We start from the raw sequence: 24,853 nt of genomic DNA on the forward strand, positions 1-24,853 counted from the left end.
AAGAGAAGAACTATAGTAAAACACTGTTTAAATAAATGAATGTTCTTATAAACATGGAGTCGGTAAAAAGTCCTTATGAACAGAACAATGGCAGAAACCATAATTGCAGAAATTATCAATGAAAGGGTGCTAAAAGTCTCAGGAAGAGAATGTTTCAATTATATCTCCCTTCTAATCAATCACTCCAAGGTAATTTTAAAATTAGGGAAAAAAATACTGAAAGTTAAGCAAGAAAATAATTGATATTCTATTTATATAAAAAGCGGCTACCAACCTAGCCAAAAGAGAAGACAGCACACAAGAAATGGCTAGCAAGTCAAAGTTGAAATAAAAGGGCACAACACACATAGGACAAATTATATGGTTTCTTTAATAATGAATTGCAAAATAAAGTCTTTTTTTTACCTGTGAACTTGATGACAAAAGTCAAAGTTGACCAAAAACTTAAAAATCACATGGATACCCTTGAATCAATAACTTTACCTCTAAAAAATTATCCTAAAGAAATAAAGAGTTGGGCTGAGTTGTGGATCAGTGTTAGAGCACTTGCCTGGTATGTGTGAAGCCCTGGGTTAGATCCTCAGCACCATACATAAATAAATAAAATTTAAGAATCCATTGAAAATAAAAATTATTTTAAAAAAAGAAATGAATAGTTGTTTACAATGAAGTAGCTGCACTTAAGAATTATTTGTGTGTGATAAAAAAATTAAAAACCAAAAGAAATATATAAAAGATGTCTGATAGATTGACAGAATCAATATCATGCAACCTTAATTTGTTTTAGGCAAACCATCTGTTTGATGACAAAATGTTATGATAAAGTATGTTAAATGAAAATCTCAGTACATTAAAAAAATGCTACTACATTTTCATTAAGACTAGAAGAACAAATACTATAATATTTACAGAAATGCTGATTACAGGAATTACAGAGTTCATTTTTCCCCTTATTTGTTTTCTATAGAAAAAAGGCAATGGTTCAGGGTTGGTTTTATAATTTTTTTAAAAAAGTATTAAAGAAAAGCAAATAAATATGACTATAACAACTCTATGGTTCACACTCAGAAAAGCAAACCAAGTAAAAATATAATATATACATACTCACTCTTCTCTTACCTATTATACCAAAGGAGTAAAAGGAAAGTTGTTTTCCTAAGAGGTCCATGCTCTTCTGCAGAGGGGTTTTTGGTGCCTTGACAAATTAGAGAGTGTCACTACAATTAGCTAAATTTAATATACTTTACCAGAAGCTAGGAACTCTGCTAAGAAATTGATATACCCACTCCCAAAAGTTAACCACACAACTCCCCATAAGATAAATAGTACCACCTTAACTGAGGAAACTGAAGCTTAGATTTTAAATGATACCCAAGGTCACACAGTAAGAAATGCAAAAACTCCCAATTTTTAAAACTGTTTATTTGAAAAGATCCATTCTCCTTTCCTTCCCACTGAGAAAAAACCTCTCTCTCCTATCAGTTTCTCCATTTCACTTCATCACCATCAGCTAGCTTCCTTACACTTTCAATTTTTCTCCTTCCTATATTCACAAAAGTGCTAAGAGCCCAAATTATTTATCCTATGAGCTCCCCGCTCCCCGATCACTAACTTTCTTGGAATGAATTTTCACAATGTATCACAAATTCGAGTCTTGGCAAGTTACTTGAGAAATCCAGATTTTGGAAGAATATGACATTTATAGAAGACAACTTTTTTATACATAAAAAAAGTACTTTAAAAGAGAAAAATACCATCTTTAATACTCTTCATGAAAAATACCTTCTTCACTACTTTATTTGGCAATTCCCCTGCCACCCTAAACCTGAAATTATGTAGTTAGAAATTCTGGTAGAAGCAGGCCATATAGCCCATCTCGTAGAGTTCCTGCCTCGCATGCTCGAGGCCGGGGTTCGAGTCCCCAGCACTGTGGGATTGCGGAAATTCTGGTAGAAGACATGTTCTGAGGTACACGCTAAAACATTAATTAGTAAGCCCAAGGTACAGCAGTACGTGCTTAGCACATGCGCTGCCCTGGGTTTAATCCCCAGCACCAAAAAACAAGAAAAAGTAGTCTTTAAAATTGATACAGTAAAGCCAATTTCTACAAAGAGCATGACCTATTAAAAAATATGATTATAAACCTCATTATACTACCATAAACAATGAATAAAGATCAAATCTTTTAGAATACTGACAAATGTAAATTTAGGTACTATCTATTATAAGTTTTCCAGTTACTTTTCTAAGCAGAGACAACTTAGTGATATTCTGAATAAAATATTGCTTTCAATAGTATACACAAGAATCCACTAACATTTCATTTCCTCTACTTATGATGGAGTATCTCAGAGTTGAAACAAATACATCATCAACATATTAAGTACTCACTTCTTCAGCTTGCATCATTTTAAAAACTTCTCCAAATTCAGAATTTTCTCCTGTTCCAATAACAATACCCTAACAGGAAAAACAGGAAAATTCACTTACACTCAGATAGAATCGCTTCTCTCATCCAAAGCAAACACAAACAAACAACAACAACAACAGAAACACCTGCTAGTCCCTTTCTTCAAAGTCTATCTATAGACCTGACAAACACATCCAATGGCTCTCTTAGCAAATTTTTTATGTCATCATCATTAGTATTTACTCCTTATAACACAAACCTTGGAAACAAACAGTTTATTAAACTTATTACTGACATAATTCTGACACCCTCTTTATCTATATTAACATTTATAAAATTCAAATCTGTCTTATATTCAAGAGACATTTTATGGTAGTTTGTTTCCCCTCTTGCTACCGAATGGTGTCTTTTATATTGGTGCAATACTAGACTCCAGAAAACAAAATAGTTGATATTGATCCGTAGATGAACACTATATAGGTAGTCGGAACATTATAGCCATGTTAACTAAGTTAAAAAAAATTAACTAGTAATGAACATGACCATGAACCACTATTTATCTTTAAAAGGAACAGATATGTCATGATTGGGGTATATGCCTGTAATCCCAGTGATTTGGGAGGCTAAGGCCGGAGAATTACAAGTTTGAAGCCAGCTTGGGCAACTAAGTGAGACTCTTGTCTCAAAATAACTAAAAAGGGCCTATATAGCCTATGGAGTTCAATTCGCAGTACCAAAGAAAACAACAGAAAAAAAAAAAAAGGAACAGATAAGGACTATTATCTAGCAAAGGGCAGAACTATGGATATATTTCATGTACTTGTATTTCGGTGACATAGCCTCTCTTCAATCCCACAAATAGCTGACAAGTTAGATTCAATACTGTCTTCTCTTTGTTTTGTGTTTTGAAAAACAAATATAAATTAGGAGAAAATAATTAAGAAAATAGTTAAAATCAAAGGAATGCTTTAAAAAAAAAAAAAAAAAAAAAAAAACAGAAAACTACCTTTGCTTTGCCACATCTGACCAGCGTTCCCATGAAGGCAATGTTACTTCTTGATGCAAGATCTCCATTAGTTGCAGCTGGTTGAGGAGCTGTCACCTTAGAACAAGGTGTTGTCTCTCCTGTCAAGCTAGATTCATCAATGGAAAGATCCACGGCCTTAGGAAACAAAGCATTCCATAAATTCAAGTTTGTTCTCATTTAACATCTTAAGAGTTCATACCCATTACTTCTTCCTTAAATATATATATAAGGGAGGGTACTGAGGGCAAGTATGTTTTGCAAATAGTTAAACAGCTTCCCCAAATGCAGAATTTCCCAAAATCCTCAATAAAGTAGAAAGATGCACCTCACAAGGAATACAGTAGGGATTCCAAGCAAAAGCAGTAGAACCAGTATCACTTCCACCACCTGAGAGCTTACTAATGCAATCCTACTTCAAACCAAGGGTGGGGAAAGTAAATTTAACAGGCTATTACAAACCCGCCATTCTAATGCATCTGCAATTTTGAGATGCAACTTTATTCCAGAAGTTCTTATTCAAGGGTCTAAAGGACACTTTTTGGGAAACTAAGAGCTAGTTCATGATTTTAATAATTCTTCAGGGTAATTCACTTACCCAACAAATATTTACTACAGTATCTATGTGCTAGACACTGGGGTAAATCCTGGAAAGGAAACTAAAGAAATGAACCTCAAGCAGCTGAATTACTGGGCATTCTCACTGTTATTCAAAGCTAAGCTCATATTCTCATCCAGGTATCTAACTACTCAAAATTTTCCCTCTTTTTTTTTTTTTTTGGTGGGGGGTGGTGGGAGAAAAAGGCACATAGAGCAGAAGGGAGGCAGCCACTGGCTCAGTCTGATGCTGCCAAGACCAAAAGGCTAGTAAGTCTCTCTCTTTTTTTTTTTTCCCAGTTCTGGAGATTGAACCCAGGGCCTCTACCAAGCAAGGCACTCTACCACTGAGCTATATGCCCAGTCCAATCACATCTTTCTAAATATTCATTTCCTTATAAGCATAAAAAAAACTCGTCTTAAACAATTATAAAAAAATGGTTCAGATTCTGCTTCCATCTCTGTAACAAAGAGTTCTGATTTAATCAATGCTATTCATTCAACAAATATTTATTAGTGCTTACAATACACCAAGTCCTGTGCTACATCATATACAGTAGGAGAATCAGCAGTGAACAAAACAAAGTTCCTATCCTCAGTTATTACTCTAATGGGAAAAGGATTCTAAAAATAAACAAGCATACTATAGAATCAGGTAGGAAAAAAAAAAAAAAAACACAAGCATAATAAGGACAGGGCAACATTTCAGATAAGAGAAAGAACATTCCTCAAAAGCAAGTAATCCCTCTGCTGAGCCCCAACAGACCTGAGGCCTCCAAAGTTGAGCCGTGATCTGGGAGAAAGCATTCCAAGCAAAGGGAGCAAAAAGTACAAAGACCTTGGAGATAGAACCTCCATGATGTATTTGTACAGTAGGTAAACACATAACACCACAAAGGTAATCAAGAATTTACAATAACAGATTAAGCTCAAATTTATTCAGTATGAAAATCAATTATGTCCTTTAACTACAACATGATGAAACCATGTTAGCATTTCCTAAAAGTTTAGGTAGGATGGCAATGTGATACACTTGAGCATCAGTCTGGGCTTAGAGAAATTATTTCTCAAAAAACAGATCAATACTCTTAGTTTTTAAAAGTGTATACAAATACAAGCCAGGTGATTAAGGATTCTTTACCTCACCAACTATAGATAACAAAAAACCTATGCCATGCTTACAGACAATGGGATTTTTTAATTTTATTTGGCTTTTCAAATTAACTTTAGAACTCAGTAACATTTCCTACCCACATATTTATGACCTAGGTACATCTACACACACACACACGCACATACACAAACACAAATAGCCCTCATAAGACAGGTCAAAGATGATGCGAATACTAAAAGCAATCAGCTGATATTTTATTGCTTACAATCTGCCATGTACTCTGCTACATACCTGTGCTAAATTATCATATTTCAGAAACAAACACTCCGAAAGATTAATTCACCCAACTATGATACTATGAAGATAAAATTCCAGTGTTGAAAAATCTATCTCCAAATTCCTCTTAATTAGGATCAATATACAAGTTATTTCTCTTCCCCAGTTTTATAACTACTTACGGAAGACAAATAGAATACATTAAGAAAAGATACGTAAAACTAGTATATTTTTCTGATTAGAAAGTCAACAAGGAAGCAGTATGGAGATTCCTCAGAAAACTTGGAATGGACCCACCTTTTGACCTAGTTATTCCACTCCTCGATTTGTACCCAAAAGACTTAAAATCAGCATACTACAGTAACACAGTCACATCAATATTTATAGCAGCTCAATTCACAATAGCTAGATTGCGGAACCAACCTAGATGCTCTTCAGTAGATGAATGATAAAGAAACTGTAGTATATATACACAATGGAATATTATTCAGCCATAAAGAAGAATAAAACTATAGCATTTGCAGGTAAATGGTTGGAATTGGAGAACATTATGCTAAGTGAAATAAGCCACTCCCAGAAAACCAAAGGCCAAATGTTTTCTCTGATAAGTGCATGATGATACATAATGGAGGTGGGGAGTAAGAGAAGAATGGAGGAATTTTGGATTATGTAGAGGGAAATAAGAGGGGGGATGGGTGGGGTTATGAAAGATGATGGAATGAGACATCATTACTCTATGTATGATTACACGAATGGTGTGAATCTACATCATGTACAACCACAGAAAGGAAAAGGTGTACCCCATTTGTGTACAATGAATCAAAATGCAGTCTGTAAAAATAAAAAAAAAATTTAAAAAAAGAGAAGTCAGCAAGGTTCACTTTAGTAAACTCTTTAATGTTTGTTACAACAGTAAGAATTGCATGTAATTTTCTGAGACCTTAATTAGAGACTGGCTAATATTTAAAAACAAACAAATGTATGTATCTAAGGAATCTTTCTTTAGAAAGGTAAAATTCATTTTTCCCTTTGAAGATATTTTATTTTAAATACTGCAAATCTTAAGCATGGATAAACATTAATATAAGGTAACTGCCTTCAGAAAGAAAGAATATAAACATAACTTCACTTCTATAAAAAGAGAGGGAATAGCTTGGCTTTATTGGCCCTATTAATGACCTAGCTCTTTAGCTTCAGCCTTAGCAGAACCACAGCCATATAACAGTAAAAAATTTCAGTTAAATCAGACTTTTCTACAGAAAAGAAAACAGATCTTTTTAGCACAAGAGCAATCAGTCTTATCTAGATAAAACAAATGACAGAAAAGGGGGCTTCAGAGCCTTATTGTTTTCCTATCTAATTATAAATAAATAAACTCAAATTATCAAAAACATAAATAATGAAATTTTTCTAAATCATACAGTGTTCCAAACTGCAAAGATTTCAATTGTCCGTTGAACAAGAACATTTTCTAAGTTATTCTCTCTTAACAGTGATTATAAAAGTTTTTACGGCGAGCAGTTCCTAGGAAAAGTGGGAGGAAGGTTATATTTAGTAAAGTAGGTAAGTCTATTAAGTTTAACAAAATCACAATTTAATTCGTCTAAGAAGAAAGATATTAGAATTATTTATCCATTGCATGCATGTGAAGGAAAGGTAGGCTAAAATGAAATCAAAGACCTAACCAGCCCTACTCTCCTAGCCAAGTGTAAACATTAAACCTTCAGAAGAGCTGTTTTGAAGAGAAAAACTGATTTGAACTTTCATTATTCCTCAAACATTCTGGCAGAGGTGTGAACTAAGTATTGAAGAGTACAAAAATCAGAATATAAATAAGAATCAAGGTGCATATATATAATCTACAACCTGAATACTGAACACCTACCCAATAAAAATGACTAAAAAAATTCACAATTAGAAAGTCAACAGCAGGGAGAAAGAAAGTAAATGCCAGTCATAAAGGTTTCCTGAAAAGACAGAAAGGGACTGTTTAAAATAATTTAAGGTTAATATGGAGCAACTGACAGTCACAAATAAATTCTTAAACTAAATAACAATAATACAGTACACTGCTAATGCAATCACCTCTCTGGCCTAGAATTAGAGACAAACCATTCAAAAGCAAACTAGAGAGTTGGGAATGTAGCTCAGTAGCGCTGCAGTGCTTAACATGCATCATGCCCTGGGTTCAACACCCTAGGGTCCAATCCCAGCACCACAATAGAACAAAAAAAAAAAAAAGAAAATTAGAAATCGATTTTTTTTCCCTGTATTTATCTGTAGCTGCCTACAAATTTGATATAATTTCTTACTCTGCTCTTAAAAATTAAGGTTCCTCTTACGATTATTCAGATGAAGGAAAAATGCAATTAAAAATCCTTCATGAGTACTTAGAAAAGTCAAAGAAAGTCCAACCAACCAAGTGTTATAAATTATTGAAAATACATGAAATCTATTTCATTCCATGGTAAATGCATAAATTGCTAACTTTCTGAATGAAGCACACAAATTCAACTTTACCAAGATGTCAAAAATTTAAAGGCCTGTATTTATTTAACAAGGAAAACTGGAGGGAAGAAGGAAAATCTGATGTTCGGAGTTCTAATGCTGTAATAATCAAAACACCCGGTTTTCAACAAAAAACACAAGAAATTAGGAAAGATGCCTCATTCAGAAGAAAAAATAAACTGAGAGAAAGCATTTCTCAGGAAGGCCAGACATTTCAACTTCTAGAAAAGTCAACTGTCTTAAATATGCTAAAGAAAAACAGAGCTAAAGGAAAAACCAGGAAACCAATTCATGAAATAGAGAACATTGATATAGAGTAATTATGAAAAGGAAACAATTAGAATACTGGAGCTGAAAAGTATAATAAAATGAACCATTCACTAGAGGGGTTCAATAGAAAAAAATCAGCAAGCTAGAAGACACGACAATTGAAATTCAACAGTCTGAAAGGCAGAATGAAAAGGAAAGTTTAAAAAAAAGCAGACCCTTAGGGACCTATGGGACACTATCAAACATTTAACAACACACACATTATGGGAGTACCAGAAGGAAACAAGAGAAAGGGTGGAAAGAATAACTGAAGATTTAAGGGTTAAAAACTATCTAAAGGTGATGAAAGACATGAATCTGTACAACCAAGTAGGGTGGATAAACTCCAAATGGACAAACTCAAGGATTCTAAACTGAGAGCCAAAATCAAACTGCTGAGAAACAATCTTGAAAACAGCAAAGGAAGCAACTGTTATCACATATAAGGGAATCTCAATAAGATTAACAGCTTGCTTCTTATCAAAACCATGGAAAACAGCAGCAACAGAGTGAACTATTAAAAAGTGCACAGAAAAAAAAACAAATGCCCAAGGAGAATTTTGTATCTGGCAACACTGGTCTTCAAAATGAAGGAGAAATGAAGAAAAACAGAAGCTAAGAAAATTCATCAATAGAAGGCCCAACTCATAAGAAAAGCTTAAAGAGAGTCCTTTGGACTGAAAAGAAGAGAAAGTAATTGAAATCCAATTAATGCGATTTCCAGTAAAAGTAATTATGTAGGTGAACACATCCTATGAAATTAGGATTTCTATATTTTGAGTGTATAGTTCCTCGTTTGCTTCCTCTATGAAGAAGAAGTAAACACATATAATACTTATAAATCTACGTTAATGGACACAATGTGGAAATATGTAATTTACAACACTAATGTAAAGGTAGAGGAGGATAGCTATAGAGGAACAAAGTTTAGGTATGTAATTAAATCTGGTATCAATTTAAACTAGACTTACAATTTTAGGAAGTTAATTGTAATCCTCATGGTAATCACTAAGAAAATAAGTAAAAACTGTCATGGAAAAGGAACCGAGGAATGAAAAATGTACATTTAAAAAGGAAATCAATCAAACACAAAAAGGGGGGACAGAGTGGAGGAGCTGAGGAACTAGTAGCTCCCACTTATCTACAGTTTTGCTTCCCAAAGTTTCAGTTACCTATGGTCAACAAAAATCCAAAAATATTAAATAGAGAGGTTCAGAAATAAACAATAGGTAAAATTTAAATTATACAGCATTCATAGTAGGGTGAGGAAATCTTGTTCTCGCCCAGGATGAGAATCATCCTTTGTCTAATATAGCCACACTCTGTGTGCTAACCACCCATTAAGGACCCCAAAGTACAAAAAGAGGAATTCGGACATGCCAAAGTCAAAGAGTGTTTCCTTTAAGGAAAAAGATGGAAGTTCTCAACTTAATAATACTATGGTAAGGTTGCTAAGACCTATGATAAGAACTAATTTTCTATCTGTGAAATTAAGGGAGAAAAAAATTCATGATAATTTTGCTGTTACACCTCAAACTGCAAAAGTTATAACCACAATACTTGACAAGCGCTTAGATATGAAAAGGGCATTAAGCGAAATTCCAGGAGGGTGAGCGAGAACTGTGCTTTCATGGGCCTCTCCTTTATGAAGCAAAATGTGTTAAAGTTGCCATAAAGGACATTATACATTACAGTGGTTGGAATAAAAATTGGGATGAATGGGTTCCAGAGAGCAGAGTACTCAAGTACATGGACACCAATCTGCAGAAACAGTGAGAACTCCAAAAGCCAATCGGGAGCAGTATGCAGGGGGAAGATGAGAGGGCTGCTCCAGAAAGAAGACATCTGGTCTGCAACAGACAAATGTTGAAGTGAAGAAAAAAAAAAAAAAAGAACAAACAGAAAACACCTGGAAATGGAGATGGTGGCAGTACCAGTGAGACACACCTCAGTCTCCCCGGAAGAAAAGGGCCCGGGTAGATCCTACTGTTGAAAATGAACAAACATTTATGAACAGAGTTGAGGTTAAAGTAAAGATTCCTGAAGAACTAAAACCATGGCTTGTTGACGACTGGGACTTAATTACCAGACAAAAACAGCTGTTTTATCTTCCTGCCAAGAAGAATGTGGATTCTATTCTAGAGGATTATGCAAATTTCAAGAAATCTCGAGGAAACACAGATAATAAGGAGTATGCCTTTAATGAAGTTGTGGCAAGAATAAAAGAGTACTTCAAAGTAATTTTGGGCACTCAACTGCTCTACAAATTTGAGAGACCACAGTATGCTGAAATCCTTGCAGATCATCCTGATGCACCCATGTCCCAGGTGAATGGAGCACCACATTTACTGAGATTATTTGTGCGAATTGGAGCAATGTTGGCCTATACTCCTCTGGATGAGAAGAGCCTTGCTTTATTACTGAATTATCTTCACGATTTCCTCAAATACCTGGTAAAGAACTCTGCAACTTTGTTTAGTGCCAGCGATTATGAAGTGGCCCCTCCTGAATACCATTGGAAAGCAGTGTGAGGAGGCGCTGTTCGCTCACTTGTGTTTGCATCTCTGTAAACACATTTTTGTTCTTAGTCCTTCTCTTATACAAATGATGTACATTGAAGATGTTAGTGTATAACAGAATTAATGTTTGTTTTCTGTTTGAATTTAAACAGAGAAAATAAAAGGGGTCACTGCTCCCTTTTCCTTTCCTTTTTTTTTTAAATTTCATTTCAAAGTTGCTACCAGTGTATTCAATGATGGACAACAGAGAGACAGGCTGTAGAGTGTTTGTTTGTCTAGTTGACAAAGCTGCTTTTGAACGCTGGTGGTTCTACTCCTTTGACACTACATACTTTTATAATATGTGTTAATGCTATATGACAAAATGCTCTGATTCCTAGTGCCAAAGGTTCAATTCAGTGTATATAACTGAACACATTCATCCATTTTTGCTCCTTTTTTTTTTAATGGTGCCCATCCTTCACAATGAGCCATTAATAAAGAGCCCATTAATAAAGAGCCCAGGGCTGGGGAGATAGCTCAGTTGGCAGAGTGCTTGCCTTGCAAGTACAAGGTCCTGAGTTCAATCCCCAGCACCGCAAAAAAAATAAATAAATAAATAAAATAAAGAGCCCATCCTTCGCAAGTCATCCATGTTGTTCCTTAGGCATTATATCTTTGCTCAAATTGTTGAAGAATGGTGGCTTGTTTCATGGTTTTTGTATTTATGTCTTATGCACGTTTTAACATGATAGACACAATGCATTGTGTAACTACAGTTTTCTGGAAAAGTCAATCTTTTAGGAATTGTTTTTCAAATCTTCAATAAATTTTTTCTTTAAATTTCAAAAAAAAAAAAAAGAAAAGGACATTAAATTTGCCAGGAAAAAACATGGTATAGGGTTCAGTACTATCTACAATTTCAGGCATTCACTGGGAGTTTTGGAATTTATCATCCAAGGGTAAGAGACTATCACAAACAGAAAACAACAGAAGAACAGAACTCCCTCCCCATCCCTGCAAGTTACCACTGTATTTTCATCTTTTTTGCAAATACAAATGAAATAAACCCACTATGTGTATATCCATATAACAGACAAATATATAGATAAAAAAGAAGCAATTAAGTACCTGAATTAAGTACCTGAAAACTTTTTGTTAAGTGAAAAAAGTCACACACCAAAGACTACTTGTTGTATGACTACGTGAAATTTCCAGAATAGGGCAAATGTATTTTAATGGCAAAAATACTGGTGGCTACCAGGGGTGGGGAAAACACAGACTGAATGCTAAAAGGTAAGGATCTTCTTTAGGGAGTGATAAAATGCTTTACAATTACATTGAGATAAAGGATAAACATCTCGGAATATACTAAAAACTATCAAATGGTACACTTCAAATGTGTAAATTGTATGTTAGAATTTTATTTCTATAATGCTGAGGTTTTTGTTTGTTTGTTTGTTTGTTTAATAGGTAAATGGACCAGCACTTTGGGAATGTTAGGTATGTATGCAGAATCTCAGACCCCCTCCCAGATCTGCCATAGTAGAACCCAGTGGATTCCTATGCACATTGAGAGCTGAGAGGCAATGCCCCAGTGCAACTCTATTAAAGTGAGAAAGCAAAACAAGGCAAGTTCAGTAGAAACCATGCTTCATCTTCTGAATTTTGACCTTTGCCTATGTTAGCAATATGCAATTAGAAACTCTCTTGCAGCCAGGTTGGTGGTGCATGCCTGTAATTCCAGCAGCTTGGGAAGAGGATCCTTGAGTTCAAAACCAGCCTTGGCAACTTATCAAGGTACTAAGCAACTCAGTGAGACCCTATCTCTAAATAAAATATAAAAAAGGGATGGGGATGTGGTTCAGTGTTTAAGCAACCCTGGGTTCAATTTCCCACCTCAAAAAAAAAAAAAAAAAAAAAAAAAAAAAAAAACACCTCTCTTGCAATGCTATGCAGCAGCAAGTGACAGCTCCCCAAACAGCCATGCAATTACCAAAGTAAACAACCAGGGTACTGTGTTGCATAAGCTATGATGGTAGGTCAACTGTATTCAATTCATTTGTAACTAACAATGTTACTAACTTAAGATGAGTTAGTCAAGATATAATCCCGCTGTAATCAAAGAGCACTTCCAATGAAATGGTCAGAGCATCTGCACTGAAATGCTCACAGAGATCTGAATAAAGCTGCTCCACTCTCCTATCTCTGTTTAGTTCTACTCTTTGTCACTGCCAAAGCCATGTTGTCTAAGCCATTCTTTACAACTAAAAGAGAAAAATACCTCTCCTTTCCCTAAATTTCCAGACACTATTTTTCGAACTTTTGTTAATTACTAAGTTCTAACTTATTTTATAAGTAATTTGCATACACATACAGTAAGCTCCCTAATCACAAGAGTCCTATCATATCTCTTTTTGTCTCCCACAATGCCTAAAATACAGGTTTTCATAAATATATACTTATTTGCTAAATGCATACATGCCTCAAATAAAGTGTAGGAGAGACAGATATATTTTAAGGGAAAAAAAATGTTTACTTTTGTCTTGTCACTATTTAAACTAGAACACCAATTTTTTGAAAACAATGATGTGTTAATCCTTAAAAATGCTAATTTTTATCCTTTGATACCCACTATTTTCACTCCTCACAAATACATCCTCAAACTTACCTCAAACAAGCGTAAATCAGCAGGAACTCTGTCCCCAACAGAAAGGCAAACCGTATCACCTGGAACCAAGTCACGGGCAAGTGTATGCTCTAATTTTCCTTCACGCACACTGTAACATGAAACAGAAACAACCATGAATTTAGGGAAAAAAAAGTCAAGCCACTTACGTTTTTGTGCTCTTATTAATAAAATGCTCTGACAATAGAAAAACCATTGGGAAAACTGACTAGTCGTTCAAAGGTGAAATGTGAAAAATGCTCAGAACAGTGCTTGGCACATACACACAAAATCTGCCGAATTACACATACATACACACAAAATCTGCCGAATTCAGCCATGTCTCAAGAATATCAAAATTAGAACTTTAAACAGTTCAATTTGGCTACACTGATCAAAGCAAGAATTTTTCACATCATTTAATTGTTTCTCCCTTATGTTCAGACAAAGCAGGGGCTGCAATGGATATTGTACTAGTCACACTCATTTCACACCCTTTCAGAAAAAGGTTCATACCAATGGCATTCTGGTGGCACCAGTTTACTCAATTCTTCAAGAGATTTTTCTGAACGATATTCCTATTTAAAAAAAACAAAAAGAGGACTTAATAGTAATAAAACAGTTAATGCAAATATGTATGTATCTATATATATAATTCCATTTAGACTTAAATATCTCAATAGTTGATTTTAAAATTTTTCCCAATTCTTATCTTTTACTTGACTGGTGCTTATATTCCTTTAAAATGTCCCATATTTTAAAAGGTTAAATTATACCAATCAAACAATTCTGATAACTAAATACTGCCAATTTTACATTTTAATATTCTGGGGGTAAGACTAAGGTTATTTAGAAGAAATTGAAAACTGATTTGTGTGTCCAAAGAATCATCAAAAATTAAGATCAATGAGTCTTACAATTAAAATAATTTTACACTTGGTATACAACCGAAGAAGTCACAAGATCTACACGTAACATTAACATATGCACATGCTAACTGCACTGGTTTAAATAAAAAGTTTGTTTAGAAAGAACAGAGGACAAACAAGGAGAGAGATGTGACTGACCTAACAATGACACTCTCTTCCCAACTCCCTGAATCATATGAAAGGGAAAATTCTCAGGAGCCCTAACCCTGTAATGTTTCGACTTTTTCCATCCACATAACCCATAGCTGAGGGTCAGAGGCAGCCTTCCTGTCACTATTATTTAGCCCATGTTTCCATTAGCACTCTTCCTTCATGAAACACTTGGCCTTTTGTACGCACTAAGCACACCAATCTTTTGACACAATGTTTAAGGGGAGAGGGATAATAGCAGGAACAAAAGGTGAGGAACATTTTAAAGTGGCTCCAGCGCTGGTACTAGCCATAATTTAACACTCATCACAAACTACTTAAAATAAAAATTCAAAGCTCTATGAAAATTACAAGTCCCACCTCCATACACCAAGGATGGTAAAGAATTTGGAAACTTTGCTGGACACAGTGGCACGTGCCTGTAATTCCAGCAGCTATGGAGGCTGAGATGGGAGGATCTCAAGTTCAAAACTAGTCTCAGAAAAAGCGAGGTGCTAAGCAATTCAGTAAGACCCTGACTCAAAATAAAATACAAAATAGGGCTGGGGATGTGGCTCAGTGGTGGAGTGCCCCTGAGTTCAATCCCAGATACAAAAAAAAAAAAAAAAAAAAAAAAGAATTTGGAAATTTTAACCAAAATTTCCATAAAAGGTCAGAAAACACCAATCTTAGATACCAATAATAAATCACACAGAAGCTACCAATCTTTATTTTTTTCAAAGTTATTTTAAGACAGTATAATTATATTACTATACAAAACAAGTCATTTGTATGGCCAAGAAGGAATATAACAGTGTGGGGAGTTGGGATCAGAAAGAGATGGAAAGGCAGGCATAGATATAAAAAGAATGTAAAAGGCACTCTTTTCCTAAGCACAGGTAAAAATACTACAATGATAAAACATTAAGTTTTGTTATATAATTTTGATAAGGAGTTTTCTGTCAAAGCATTATGGCAGGTTTGACTGAATGTAAATAGAATCTTGTGAGAAAGTACTTTTAATTTCTGTATATTGAATTTTTTGTTGGGTTCAAAGGTATTTGGGGGAAAGGAGTTACATATGTGTAACAGATCGAACAATTAGAAACTGTGCTTTTTGTAATGTTTTGGCCTTTTTTTGAAATTCCTATCAAGTGAACCCATCATAAAATATTTAGCAGTCAGTTTTAACCACTGCATTTAAAGTACAAAACATACTATCTCTGTGTAAATTATGTTTAACTGCAATTTTGTGGGGTATTTTGAGGGTAGGGGCTTTTTATTTGCCAAAGAGTACAGGAGGAGGTCTTCTATACACAGTGATAATATTTGCAGGAATTCTTCTGAAGAAGGGCATTTCATACATCCAACACATTATAAAGATGCAAGGGGGTTCCAGTTACTGGCACAATGAGTCATACCACTCACTTGGCCAAATGAATAGCTGCCTAAAAGATGCCTAGACTGGAATGACCTATGCTAGACTAATCAGCTCCATCTGTCCCAATGCAACACACATCTATTCTAAGCAAGAAGATTCTCCCCAAATGAATGGCATAATGGAATTCACAAACTTGCAAATAATCTGATTCCAACTACCTCTCTATGCTAAGATATTATAAAACAAATAACTTACTATATTAGAGATTATCTTAAGAGAGTAGGACAGTAACAGGAAACACCCAGGGAATAAACTGTAGATGTGAGGATAATCACAATCATTCAAAATACAGCATTAGGAATCAAAACAGCATTCACTATGATACAATAGCATTACATTTCTTCATAATTGTTCTAGTCTTATTAACCCTATTTTAGCTAAAAATATGAGAATTACCAAGAGTCTGAAATGTTGTTCTAAAATCTACAAAAGTTGCAGATATTTAAACATAAAAACAAGACTACATTTGTTTATGCCTACACTTTTTAATAAAAATCCTGATATCCTCTCTACATTATTCATAATAGTTTTTAAAAAGAGTTCCTTATTGTGTTTCTTTTAATGTTTCGAGAGCTATGCTGAGTAAGAAGTTTGATACAAATCAGAATATCCCTTGAAGAATGGAATATTAAAAGGGGGAGGGTTGCCAACAGTATTAGAAGCATTTTAACTACCAAAAAAGCCTCAAATAAAATAAGGTCAGGAAATAAATTCATTAATAAGTATACTGTTCTGCTCAAGGAATCAATCACAGAAATCCATAGAATTTTCTTCAGATGATATTTGTACTCTTTGTTTCATCTAGACTTTGCTCTTTTAGGTACTAAAACATAAGAGTATTATAAAACCATAAACCATGACCCAATTTTTTAATTAGAAAATTTTTTAAATTATTGCTGGATTATATTTCTATTACTGTGCTTTTTTGTTCCCATCTGCTTCAATTATTCTTAATAAACTGAAAAGCAGATTTTCTTCATCTCACTACCTGTACCAAAGCAATGCTTTAGTCTCATGAACTTCCTTGAAGAGTTCTCTACACCTGAATTATATCAAATATAAAAAATGAACTATTGGACATGAATCTTCATCATCAACAACTACAGATATCATCATACACCACTTTAATTTTTTAAGTAATTAACATTATTTTTATGGTGGCAAGATAGATTATTCACTCACCTGAACAAAGGCAACTGTAACGACAATAAGTATTGCCTAAAAAAAAAAAAAAAAAAAAAAAAAAAGAAACAGCCTTTTAAATCAGACATCGGTATGGACTATATGCAGTCCCAAGATAAGAGATTATAAATACTGAAGTCAGATGGAAAAGAAATCACAATTTTGCCTTGAAGACTGAAGGGGAACAATCAGACAGTGCCTTGCCATTCCCCAAGAAAGCTTCTCAAACTTTTTGATCTTAGAACCCCTTCAGGCTCTCACAAATTGAGGACCTGCTTTTGTTTATGTGGGTTCTATTTCCTATTTTAAAGACTTTTACAATTACTCTGTATTACTGTCTACTTATTAATTTGTTTAAAAAATAAAAATCTCATTTTATGTTAACACAACTTTTTTCTGAAAAATGTGTTTTCTAAAAAAGTTGTAAGAGAAGTGGCAGATTATTCACTCATTCAGTGGTGATGGACTCTGCACATCCTAGGCAAATGCTTGACCCACTATACTCCAGGCCAAATTTTTCTATATTTAATATCTGACTTAATAGATAACTATTATTCAATCTGTTGCAATATACTGTTCAGGCAGAAGCAGCATAATGAGAGAATTTTTTAAATGAAATATGAAAAAAAAAATCAAGTCTCAGAAAATAGTTGGAAAAGAGAGGAGTACTTTAACAGCTCTTCCAGATGACTAGTCTTCTTAGCTACTACCCTAAAACTTGATCGGTACCACTTTAAGGTAATATGCAATGTAGAATTTAGAACCATATCAAGAAACTTTTCTTAATCTTATATATTAAAATTCACTGATCAATTTTGCATTATTAATTTTCTTTTTTTTTTGGGGGGGGGGGCAGAGGCAGTCCTAAGGATTGAACCCAGGAGAGCTCTACCACTTGTTAATACTGTTCCATTACTAACCTTTCTTAGTTTTGAGACAGGGCCTAAGTTGCCCAGGCTGGCCTCAAACTTGCAATCCTCCTGCCTTAGTCTTCCAAGTCACCAGGATTATAAGCATGCACCAACACACCCAACTTCAATCAAACTTTTACCATTCAAATGTTTTAAATGTTGACTCTTTTCATAATAGTTTTTTAAAAAACACATTTGTTGAAATCACTGCTCTATTAGTCTAATATCTTAGAAAGCTATTTAGACCTCAAGGTAGTAAATAAAATTTATCAGAACTCTTAATTACTGCTCAAAAGCCTGAACATTATCATTAGCAATATTATCCCTTCAAGTAAAAAAACTAGTTTACCTCACATTGTCCACTCCTTTGACCATCATAATTCAATACATGAAAGTGTTTCATATACACTTCCCACTTCATTACACAGATTTTAAAAAACATATAGTCAAGGGTCAAGATTTAATACAATTAATTTTTACTGCTCTATCAAGAACATTCTTAAGAGACACAATGAAAGGAAACAATCACTACCAACACCATTTGGAAGCCTTACATTGATTTGTGCAAAAGTCTACAGGAAAAAAGAAAAATAATGCTTTAGTGTTATTAAAATAGTTTCAACCTCACATAACCCTGGAACAAGACTCAGGGACTCCTGAGTATCCAAAAGCAATAATTTAAGAAATACAATTCTGTATTAATATCTACCACATTCTTAAGCATAACACATTTGCTTTAAAGAATGTTTGAACTTACTAAGCTTTTATACTGCAATGAAATATGATGCAAGAAAAAAATTAATCAAACTAGAATAACCCAGCTGCAAATAATAAAATTGTACATAATAAACAGCGTGCAATGTTAAGAATGTTTTTAATTACAAAGGTCAGGATTAGTTCACAATTGGTCAAAATACTCTCAATTGGAGAGTAAAAGGAATTTAAATTTAACTGGAAAATTATTATGAGCTATTTCATATATACCATCAGATTGTTAAATAATTTTCAGGAGTGCCAGTCATAGACCTTTGAATAATACTCAAGATTACTACAACTGCCAGGCACAGTGGCACATGCCTGTAATCCCAACTCAGGAAGCTGAGATGGGAGGATCACTTGAGCCCACAAGTTCAAGGACAACGTGGACAACACAGAGCCCATCTCAAAAATAAACAAAAATGATTACTAAAACTAAAAGTAGATTTGGATATTGACTAAAATACCTGAACACATTGCTCAATTCACTTTCCAGGAAAAAAAAAAAAAAAAAAAAAACTTATACAACAGATTAAAGTGTGTTTTTTCTTACCACAGTGATACTGACGGCATCATCAAACTGATGCATTAAAATACTGATGACTGCAGAAGCCAGAAGCAGCATAATAAGGGGATTTTTAAACTGGAAGTAAAAACAAATAGCAATTCAACAGTTTTTACACAAATGACAGTTCTTTTCTATCTCAGCAAAGAGAAATCATAAGGACATGATTTGAAAATTATGAGAGTAGACATTTGGTTTATTTTATACATCTTTACAATTGACCATAAAAGGAAGGAAGCTGTATTTAACTATATATAAAAGCGTCATAGTGGCTCCTTTTCAGTAAGAGAAAATATCAATATTTAAACAAAGAATGTCCCAATTTCTGATAGCATACATGTATTTTAGTACTATATTAATTGAATAAATAAAGCTATTCTGAATTTCTACTGCAACTAGAAAAGGCTGAATATGATTTTTTAAGCTGAAGATTTAGCAAAAATATAAATTAGAACACTTAATTATGTGGTTCAAACATTCTCAAATAGGTAAATTAGTGTAGATTACAATGCTGTGGTTGACCTACACGCCACAGAAATAACCCAGAGATGGCCAGGAAAAGACACTAAGATCCACTCCACAAAAGAAAATGAGGACTTTCCTCAAAGCTAGTTTTCTTGTATTTATCTGACAGAAACAAGACCATACATCATGGTCAGCCCAATCAGGCAGAATTTAAATGGCCAACTCACAGAGCCACCCCAAATTCTTCCAGTTAGACTTCACTCCTTAAAGTTCTTCCTATGCTAAAGTAAAACATCACTGTTAAAGTTACAAAATAAAAGGGATACAAAGAATCTTGCCCAGCAAAAGTCCCAGGCCTGAGATGTCACAGTTTTGAGCACAGAAGCCACAGCTCCATTGCTATTGTTTCAATCCTATTTCACTTGAGAATCACAAGAGGAACTTATAACAAATGCCAGTAATGCCCAGGTTCACCAGACCAATTAAATTAGAATCTCTGGGCACTGGATCCAGGCATCAGCATTTTTTAAAACAATCCCTAATTGAATCCAGAGAGTAAGGGGATGGGGGGTGAGTATCACTTCTCTAACAAAATAAAACTACAACTCTTCAATATAGTTAAGGTCTGACAAACCACAACCCAGTGCAGTTCCTGTCATCTGTGTGGCAACTTAATCATCATCCAGATTCATCGCCTAGTGAAATGGAACCTTATATCCAGGAGTTTGTGATAAGGATTAACTAAGAATGTATATTAAGGTACTGTGTAAACCCTAAAACCCCATTCAAAATATTAGCTATTAACCATCACATTTTAAGAGCAAAGTCCATGATCTTTTCTTCCCCCTAAAAAAGCTGTGCCATAGCACACCACTCGATAGGCTGCAGACATCAGACAGGTGTTGACAGAATCACAAATTCAGTGTTCTCTGAAAGGGGTTAAGAGTCACATAGTACTTTGTGATTAACAACTGATATTTTCTAATAATTGTCATTTATGCTTAACTACAATATAGGCACTGTTTAATTTTCAGAAATCCCAAGAGACAGGCACTTTAACTTTGGTAATGGGATCAAGAAAAAATAAAAACCATTCAATCAAACTGCCTTACTGATAAGTCAAAGTATTCCACAGTGAATTATGTTAATACTTTCTAAAGTTTAACATAAGATGGAAATATATTTACCATATGACTATACAATGATGTACAGTAAAAAACATTCCATTAAATAAGACACATACACAAAGATCTTTCAATCCCTAAAATATCAATTTTGCTACTTTAGACAAACTCACTCACAAAGTTAAGATTGGTAAATTTGTGCTTTTTATTAAGGAAGATCCTTTAGAAAAGTTAAACATAAATCTTTTTTAAAAGAACCTTCTGGGAGGATGGGGGGAGAATCTGTTGGTTAGAAGGAATCAAAATTTTCTTCACTAAAAAGAACTGATTTGTTTAGCAAACCAATCCTACTAGTTGAAGTTTTTACACTAACATAATCGTTATCAAGAAAAAAAATCTTACTATCTCCTTAGGTTATTGCCATTTTATAATAAAGAGAGGTTAAAGAAGATCATACAGTTGGTAAGAAATTAAGATGTAAAGTTATACCCAGGGAGTTAGGAGTTTAAATGATTGAATTTAAATAATTCTCTAAGCTGGCCATGATTGCTTTAAAAAATATTTAGCATTCCTATAATTTAAAAAGTATATGTTCAACATCTACAAAGGAAATTACTGCCAACAGTATCATCTTTGTGTGATCTAATAGTGTAGAAAATATTGCCCTTTAAAAGTTAACTAAAAATTACAGAAACCCAACCTAACAGTAAACCCTAACATGGAAATTTTTAGGGAAAAAAAATGTTCTTAAAACTTTATTTTCTTTCTCCATAAATAACTTCACAAAAGTAAACGGCTACATAAAAAAAAAAGTCCACATAAATTACACAGCACAGAAGGAAATTAAAGTATGTTACCTGAGAAATATACTTCTTCCATAGTGGTTCATCTTCACTGATATCAAACTCATTCCAGCCATGGAAGGCTCGTCTATGACTAACTTCACATTTGTTTAGACCATTCTGAAGATCAGCCTATTTAATTTTATTTATAAAAGTTATTGAAAATCTTAGCACAGAACAGAAGAAGAAAAACAAAAAACTACACAGTGTATGAACACATCTACAGAAAGTTTATAACTGTGAAATCTAATGTATGGTTACAGAAAGCTTCTCAGTGGTTACCTGGGACCAGCAGTGATACATAGATAAGGATTAACTCCAAAGGGACATGTGGGAGCCTTTCAGAGTGATAAAATGTTCTGTTTAATTGTGGCGTTAGTCACATTTGTCAAAAGGCAAACTGTACATTTAAAACCACTGGGGCTGGAGATGTGGATCAGCGATGAAGTGCTTGGCATGTGTGAGGCCCTGGGTTTGATACTCAGCACCATATATAAATAAATAAAATAAAAGATCCATTGACAACTAAAAAAAATTTAAAAAAATAAAATCAAGCACTGTAGTTTTAAAAATGTAAGCAACAAGATAGAAGTTTAACAAACTCATGGTTTTCTATGGGAAAAAGAGATAACACAAACCAACCACAATACTTAAGAGAATACAAAATACTACTACATTCTAACCAGCTTTTTTTTTTTTATGTTAGTTTCCTAAAATTACTTTTTCCAAAAGAATATTCAGTAGGTTGTAAATGCCTGCCTCATTCTCCAAGCCTATCAAAACCTTGAGGTTAGTATTTCTTTTTATTCTTGAATTATATAATTATTTTAGGCTGCTTTCTTAAATTATTCTAGGTAATTAAGATGAACTTATTTGTGGGACATTAAAATACCAACTATGCTAACACCACCTAAAACCTTCAGTTACTATGTCATGTTTTCTATGGTAGCTATTATTTAAAAATGAAAATTACCTGCCCCCCAAAAATAACTAGTTGCCCTGTCAGGAAGCTTTATAATAGAGATCAATAATTGAGACTTTCAAAACTTAAACATATTTAAAATAAGTAGTTTTAAAATAAAGTATATAAATAAACAAACAAAAAACTCAAAAAATGGATAGCAGGACTGGTTATAACTCAGTGCACAATGCTTGCCTAGCGAGTACAAAGGCCCTGAGTTAAATCCCTATTATTGGGGGGGAGAAAAAGAGCTATGTTTTTAATGCCACATTTAAAATGTGTGAATGTTGAGAAGGAAAAGTTAAAAACATTCTTTTCTCATATATCAACATATGTGCTTTTTAAAACTAGAAAACAAAAAAATTATATAAGCAAATAAATTTTATTTGCAACTCTGTACTTGCATTTAGCTTTTACTTCACCTTAGAAAACCCTTGTAAAAAAAAGATGAACTCTTAACACTACTTATGTTACTAATTAAATTGATTATTTTCCTAATCCAACTAATGCTTACACAGCAATAGTAGTTTCTGGCAATGCTAGTGATTTAGAGCTGCACTGCCCAATCAGGTAGCCACTAGCCATGGTACAGCTATACATAAGAATTAAATTCAGGTTAGGATTGTGGCTCAATGGTAGAGCACTCACCTAGCATGTGTGAGGGACATAAAAAAAATAAATAAAATAAAGGTATTGTGTCTATCTATAACTAAAAATATATATATTAAAATAGAATTAAATTCAGTTTCTCCATCACATGAGTCAAATTTCAAGTCATACAGTCATGGTTAATTCAGTCAAGTTCAACCACATTTCAAGCTCAACAGTCATGTTTAACTTGTAGCTACTATGTTGTCAGCACAAAACAGTTATTTCTATCATTGAAAAACTATATTCTATTAAACAGTACTGATTTATAAAGCCTAAAAGACTGATTTCACATTACCTATTCCCTTTCTCCCACCAACCACTTACTTGAAGAATGCCTGCAACTTCACTGACTGGTAATTCACTTGCTTTTTTTGATGTCAATACAGGAATCATTGTCTCATTTTCACCATTAGGTATTTTTTGAAAACGTGCAACCTAGGAAATAAAACCAAAGGAAAAATATTTGAATATACTAAACAAGTGTAATGCAATCCAGAATAATAAATGAAAATCCAAAATAACTCATTTTCCACAGTGGAAAAATATTCTCAGCCTAATGAGCACTGAGTCCTAAGAGACACCTTCATATTAACCATAGCCTATTTTTCTTGAAAGTATATTTCAAAAATTAAACTACCAGTGCCAGCTAGAAAACAAAATCTTCACATTAAAAAGATGCTATTTCTCCACCAAGATAAAAGAGTAAAACAGGTGTCCCATCCTTCAGATCCTGATGATTACACATAATCATAATCCTTTAAACTCATTACATTTAACACAAGGCACAAGAACCAGCTAAGCTTTCTCCATTTTAATTACTCCCCTCTATCAGCTCTTCCCTTTTTCACCCAGGAAGGACACCCAGCTACTCCTTCAAAGCAACATGACAGCAAGTCAGACTTAAAGAGCTATTCCCAAACTAGGAGAAAAATGAGATGAGAGACCAGACAAGCAGAGGATGCACAGGTTAGTGAAGAGGTAATGAGTAGAGTAAGTCACAAGAAACAGTAGTAACCAGATTACCTATTCAACCAGGTTTCTTAGCAAATATCTATACAACAGTGTTTAATAGAATTCTAGAAACAAATGCCCAATTCAGATTTGTCTTTGGTCCTAAGCTGAGACATCTTACAGATGAAAAGTTTTCAGTAAGTTGGAGAAAGGGGAAAAACTCTCCACTACTGAAACTTTAGAGAAAAAACACCTCAGTTGCCACACATCCACTTGATTAAAAGAATGCTGAAACTAAAGTGCTCATCCTACTATCCAGATCCATATTTCACACTTACAGATGAAAGGTTTTCAAACTGAGATAATCAACATCTTTATGATAAAGTACTTCCAAAAAATGTTTAAGTAACACTTCTTTAAGACAACAAATGATATCAAATAATAATAATTTAACATTCTATTAGAGTATCAGCACAGAGGCCTATATGCAAAAAGAATCTTTCAATTTAATGCAAAAAGCAGTAAGGGGGGGGGAGTATTTC

The 24,853-nt window shown here is 33.9% G+C and overlaps 1 protein-coding gene and 1 pseudogene across 1 annotated transcript in view; one reads left to right on the forward strand and one right to left on the reverse strand.

Annotated features, from left to right (window-relative positions):
- Nucleotides 1-24,853, reverse strand: part of Atp2c1 (ATPase secretory pathway Ca2+ transporting 1) — a 129,731-nt gene that overhangs the window by 41,630 nt on the left and 63,248 nt on the right. Inside the window, exons 2-10 of the mRNA XM_047563250.1 lie at nucleotides 23,685-23,795; nucleotides 21,764-21,880; nucleotides 19,306-19,395; nucleotides 17,086-17,121; nucleotides 13,921-13,982; nucleotides 13,408-13,516; nucleotides 3,417-3,572; nucleotides 2,392-2,460; nucleotides 1,120-1,195 (exon numbers count right to left, since the gene is read on the reverse strand). Coding sequence (XP_047419206.1) covers nucleotides 1,120-1,195; nucleotides 2,392-2,460; nucleotides 3,417-3,572; nucleotides 13,408-13,516; nucleotides 13,921-13,982; nucleotides 17,086-17,121; nucleotides 19,306-19,395; nucleotides 21,764-21,880; nucleotides 23,685-23,795 — 826 coding nt within the window. The remainder of the gene's footprint in view (nucleotides 1-1,119; nucleotides 1,196-2,391; nucleotides 2,461-3,416; nucleotides 3,573-13,407; nucleotides 13,517-13,920; nucleotides 13,983-17,085; nucleotides 17,122-19,305; nucleotides 19,396-21,763; nucleotides 21,881-23,684; nucleotides 23,796-24,853) is intronic.
- LOC124992475 (mortality factor 4-like protein 1) lies at nucleotides 9,957-11,019 on the forward strand (annotated as a pseudogene).

This window comes from Sciurus carolinensis, chromosome 9, assembly GCF_902686445.1.
Source record: "Sciurus carolinensis chromosome 9, mSciCar1.2, whole genome shotgun sequence".
Classification (NCBI taxonomy): domain Eukaryota; kingdom Metazoa; phylum Chordata; class Mammalia; order Rodentia; family Sciuridae; genus Sciurus; species Sciurus carolinensis.